The 6000-nt window shown below is 42.1% G+C and overlaps 1 protein-coding gene across 2 annotated transcripts in view; it reads right to left on the bottom strand.

Annotated features, from left to right (window-relative positions):
- The window catches only part of CLTC (clathrin heavy chain), a 65770-nt gene extending 59770 nt beyond the window's left edge, over positions 1 to 6000 (bottom strand). Inside the window, exon 1 of one of the 2 annotated variants that reach the window (XM_044248550.1) lies at positions 5489 to 6000. In XM_044248550.1, coding sequence (XP_044104485.1) covers positions 5489 to 5530 — 42 coding nt within the window. In that variant the 5' untranslated portion in view covers positions 5531 to 6000. The remainder of the gene's footprint in view (positions 1 to 5488) is intronic. The other variant, XM_044248551.1, reaches the window with a different exon arrangement.

Here is a 6000-nt window from a genome sequence, read left to right on the forward strand (position 1 = left end):
AACATATGTAACACTAGCAAAGGTCTGACTGGCATTCCAGGTGGGTATTTTATCAGATTTGAGGAAGTTTCTCAAATATATCTGACCAAGGAACACTAATTAAAATTGTACCAATGGCATACAGCAAGTGCTCATGGGACAGAATAAAAAAGTAACTTAAAGATTTTTTTCTTGAGGAGCCTGGGTGGCTCAGTCGGTTAAGTGCCCGCCTTCTACTCAGATGATCCCAGGGTCCTGGGATCGAGCCCAACATCAGGCTCCTTGCTTAACAGGGAACCTGTTATTCCCTCTCCCTCTGCTGCTTCTCCTGCTGTGGTCTCTCTATGTCAAATAAATAAAATCTCAACAAAAAAAAAAAAAAAGATTTCTTTTGGGCACAGCTTCAGAGCGGGATTAGTTTTGTATCATATGAATATTTGTATTAAGTCCTGCACAACATTGAACACTGAATAACATCCATGGTTGCAATTATGTGTGGATAGCCTTTGCCAACTAATCAATGCAAGCTTCAGTCTGTATTCACCATTTTGTTTCTAGTCCAACACAGTTGCTGATAAGTACTCAAATCTTAGGTATCAAATATTTATAAACCATAAAAATCTAGGTCTGCAAATAAAATACTGTATCACTGGTTCTGAAATACATAAATAAAATGTACTAGACAAAAATTATAGCTAATAATTAATGTTCTTAAAGTGCTACACCAAGTACTTCCGAATACATGATCTCAGACCTTTACAGTAACTTTGTGAGGCAGTAGGCTTATTTTACTGAGAGAAGTCTTAACCTTGTGTTCTTCAATACTGGAACCACATTTTCATAAGCCACATGTGATATTGAGCAACTGAAATATGGTTACTGTGACCGATTTTAAAATTTAAAATAATTAACATAGTAACTGATAATTGATTCAGTTATGAAAAACTGAAGTTTGGAATAACTAGATATGCAGATCTGCTTTTTCAACGGTAAATATTATGAAAGCTAAACACAGATCAAATATTTCCAATGAAAATAGGGTCTAAATTGGGATGTGCTCTAAGAGTAAAATACACATCAGATTTTGAAAAATCAGTACCCCAAAAGGAATGTAAAATATCTCATTTGAAAATTTCATACTCCTCACATGTTGAAATTATAACATTCCGAGTCAAATTATAACATTCTTGGAGCAAAGTCTAACAGAAAAAAGCACAGTAGGATACTGTGTAACTTCTCTTCTTAAAGCCATTCTATTTCCTTGAAATATTTTGTCTGAAGACTCAGGATCAAATCCTATTCTAACAGTGTTCTCTCGGGTGGAGTCTCACTTTCTTTAACTATGTAATAAGGATGTCTGGGGAGATTAAGTGAAGACCTGAAAACACCAAGTCACAGTCATAGGGAAAAACAGGCTCTCACAAGAAATCTGCTGGTCCCTTCATTCACCAGCCATTGTTCATCACCAGCACGACCCAAAATAGACAGAATTCAACTAACACTTTTTTTTTTCCAACTAATACTTTTTTTTTAAAGATTTTATTTATTTATTTGACAGAGAGAGATCACAAGTAGGCAGAGAGGCAGGCAGAGAGAGAGGAAGGGAAGCAGGCCCCCCGCTGAGCAGAGAGCCTGATGTGGGACTCGATCCCAGGACCCTGAGATCACGACCCGAGCCGAAGGCAGCGGCTTAACCCGCTGAGCCACCCAGGTGCCCCTCCAACTAATACTTTCAAAAAATGTTTTTTGTTAATAAAATGTAAATGTGGGTGGTCAGAAAAAATCTTCACTCTTACAAAGTCCATCAGTATGGCCTATAATGGTATGGTCCAATGTCACAGACAAGAGCCTCATGTAGCCATTTACATTTAAATTAATAAAAAAGAAATAAAAATAAAAATTTAGTTCCTCAGTCACACAAGGCACATTTCAATATCCCTACATAGCTACTAAAAATATTAATCACAGAAGAAAGTTCTTTTTTTTCTTTAAAAAAAAAAAAAAAGGAAGAATCTTAAGCAGGCTCCATGCCATGTCTATCTCACGACATAGAGATCATGATCTGAGCCAAAATCAAGAGTCAGACACTTAAGTGACTAAGCCACTCAGGCACCCGAGAAGAAAGTCTTATTGGACAGTTACTCTCAAAAGGAAAAAACACATCAGTAACAGAGACAGAAAAAATATATTGTTGAATGTAATTCAAGTATTACAGGGTATGGTTTCTAAAATCACACACTGCACTACACACTAAAATGAAAATGACAGTGGTTCTATACACACACACACCACACACACACACACACACAGTTCCAGGTCTTGAATTATTTCCTAAACAGAGCATATTCACTAGAATCAGCCACACCCCTTTAAGCTGAGTAAACTAACAATTAGGAAAACTCTGAAAAACATGGTACATCTTAAGTTTGGAAGCCATTCCCAGGTTAGACTATAGCAGAATTCTAGGCAGTATGCCTCTCCAGGCAGTATAGTACCCATATAGCATTACAGTAATACTTAGCACTGCTTTCTCTCTGCAAATCAAAATAGCCATAGCAAAAACCCATACCACTCAATTCACAACACATCCCATGCCTGCATTTATGGATCAAAGGGAAGAGAAGGGGCGCCTGGGTGGCTCAGTGGGTTATGCCACTGCCTTCGGCTCAGGTCATGATCCCAGGGTCCTGGGATCGAGTCCCGTATCCGGCTCTCCGCTCAGCAGGGAGCCTGCTTCCTCCTCCTCTCTCTGCCTGCCTCTCTGCCTACTTGTAATCTCTGTCAAATAAATAAATAAATTCTTTAAAAAAAAAAAAAGGGGGAAGAGAAAAAGGTGGGGAGAACCCAAGATCCTGGGAATACAGCAGAATGTGCCAATCAGCAAAGAGAAACTTAATGTGCCAAGAATTGAGAACTACAAGCAACATTTTATGTGTAGTCCAGGAATTTTTTTAAAAACTGCATTTCTAGTAATCTCTTGCTCAGATAGGCACTCATCTGTTGACTATCAGCCTAAACATCCAAAGGAAAAAAGAAAAAAAAAAAAAAAAAAAACAGGGGGCAAAAAACTTCGTAACTTAAAATATTAACATTTATTTGATGTAATTCCAACCCTTGATGACAGATATTTCAATTGGCCAGAAAGGTTAAAAACAAATTTACAGTTCACCTTTAGAAACTTTCACAAAAGCTAACTCTACACTCAAGTTCCTCAATTCTTGTTCCCAATTCTTATTCTCTTTCAGAAAGTTTTCTGCTACATAGCAAACTGACAGAACTCAGATAAAGACATGAGATGCCAATTAAAATAATCCTTATTAACTTTTTTAAAGGGGATAAAAGTGAGAAGTTAGGGGATATTCTGGAATATCTGGAAGAGGTTAGTGATCAGGGCTCTTTGCACAATTAATCATTATCAGCTGGAGCATACAGTCACACTAGTAAGCTTTACTTTAGCCCTGGCATGTCACTATCAAAAAAAAAAAATGACTGAATTCTTCAAATACATTTGTAAAGCTGCTTTATACTCAAATCTTCAAATTATTTCCAAAGGTAATTGTTTCACTTGAGAATTTGCAGAAACTCAGAAATCAGACCCGAATTAAATCTGTCTTCAATTAGTGACAAGGCTGGATTCCAATCTTGGGGAGTATTTAACAATACTTGTCTCCTCTTTAAGAGAAATGAAAAGCTACTGCCCAAACCATCACTAGCCAAGAAAGAAGGTTTACTAATGGGAGATACCTCTGCCTTGTAACTAGTAACCGTACCTGCTTCTGTTTCTAATTTACAAACATTTGTCTGCAGAAGTATTATATTTCAGAAACATTGTGAGGATAACTTGTTTTCCCCTCACACTCAAAACTATTTTTCTAAACCTCTACATTCATTTACACCTCACTCTAACTGAAATAACCACAGCAATTAAAACTTGAATTGAGCAAAAACCGTAACTTCGGTGTCCACTCCATCACTTAAGACTTTAACCTTTTTAAAGTGTTCCATTACTTCAGATGAGTTATCTGAAAACCACAGATGACCACGAAAGTTTTACTTATTTTTTAGATTTATTATTCATTACATTTCAAGACTTAAAGAAAAAAATTTCTTGCTCAAAGATGGTAATACCTGTAAAGAAACATGGTTACTGACGCATAAATATTCATATTTCAATCTTTTTATTAACAAGAACCTTTAATGTATTCAACTGCAGATTGTAAATAAAACAGCTTTCAATGGCGTCCAGTAGGTCACTAACATTAATGTCACATCAAACCACAGCATCTTTTATCATTATGAATTTAGGCCTTCAGGAGGTTGAGCTGGGGCAGGCCTCTTTAAAGGAGTATTTGAAAAGAAAGCAAATTAAGATGAATAAATTACTGCAGCCAGAGTAAAACCAGGCTTGGTGAACTAAGAAAATCAGAAGCTCGGAAGAGGCTTAATTCACTCAAGCCCTCCAATGATCATCTGCCTCGGCCCGCCACGGGCATACTGCCAGATAAGACAGTATGTTGCCTACAGGAAAATGCACCACGGGAAAGAACTCTAGAACCTACTAAAAGGAAGCCAATTACAGACCAAATAACTTTGCATATCTCAGAGCAGGTGTGCTCTATCTCCAGGGATCGGTTCAATTCCATGCAATCCTGAGTGAGGTACTTACACCAAGCCCACGACTACCTGCTACACTCCAGCAGACCCCAAGATAACCTCTGGATAACTCTTCCCTACCTCCTAAAAAGAAAGAGGGGATAAAAACCACACCATTCCCAAAGAAATAAGGGAAGGAAAAAACGACGAGTACCCCTAGGGACCTTGACCCCACGCACTCTGAGACTGACACCGCCCTGAGAAATATGTTCCCCCATTCTATCCTCCTTCTGTTCCTTTAGTGACCTTCTGTTCTAACTGCCTAGGGGAAGGCAAGAGGCAAGCCGCCGCCGTTCCCGCCCCCCCAACCCCAAGGGAAGGTGCCTTTCCCAGTTGAGAGCTGCAGAGGGAGGAAGAAAAAGGGTTGCTCCTCCCCAGCCCACCCGCCCCACAACTGGGTGCAGACACGATGGGGGAAAGAAAAGGGAAGAGAAGAGTAATGGGAGGTGACAGCTCTGCATTGGCCTAGGGGATGAAAATCCCTGGTCTGGAAGAAACGCGGGAGAACTGCACCCTCCACCCCGTCCAATCTACCCAAATGAATGAACTGAATAAAACGGCGAAAGGGGAGGGAGTTAGAATGCGCAGTTCTTACCACCCAGGAAGCGAAAATAAGAGGCCCTCGAACCCAGGCCTGGCCTCGCTGCCCTTCGCACCCCGACTTTCGTCTTTTCTATCCAAGCCCCACATCATTAACTCGTAAGCTTTCCGAGATAGTGCCCCCATCCTCCATCTACCCCAAACACCAATACCCACCCCACCCCCCGATCCTGTTCCTTCTACTTGGTCCCAGACTCCAGCTTCTTCTTTGCTACCACCCTCTCCACAGCCCTCACCGGCCCGGGCCCGGCCGCACCTGGAGATGCTCCTGAAAACGAATTGGCAGAATCTGGGCCATGGCGCTGTCGGGGTGTATGGTCTCCTCCTGTCACTGGGGCTGCGGGGCAGTAGCTGCCCGGGCTCTCCAAGGGAGAGGAGGAGAAGGGGGAGGGGGGAGGCTGGGCTCAGCAAGATACTCTCCGGGGACGCAGAAAACTGGCAGGCAGACGAAAGAGCTCGGGTCGGGGGCGGAGGCTCCAGGGTCCGGGAGAGCCGCAATGGCGGAACCGGGCGCAGCGCAGACTCCGGAAACGGCTGAGCCCTGCGGAGGGATCCCGACGACAGAACTCCGCCCAAGTCACCTCACCCCCTCCGTCTTATGTACCCCTCCACGGAGCGCCGCGGTGCAGTGGGGCGCAGGAATTCGGGGCGCAGTGCGCCGAGGGCCTCGCTTACTGCTGCGCCGCGAGGGTAAATTAGAGGACTCGAAGGGACTATTTTTTTGGACTCATCACTTTCCCCAGCCTCCCCAGCTTTTCCTCCCCCCAC

This window comes from Neovison vison, chromosome 5, assembly GCF_020171115.1.
Source record: "Neovison vison isolate M4711 chromosome 5, ASM_NN_V1, whole genome shotgun sequence".
In the NCBI taxonomy this organism is placed as follows: Eukaryota; Metazoa; Chordata; class Mammalia; order Carnivora; family Mustelidae; genus Neogale; species Neogale vison.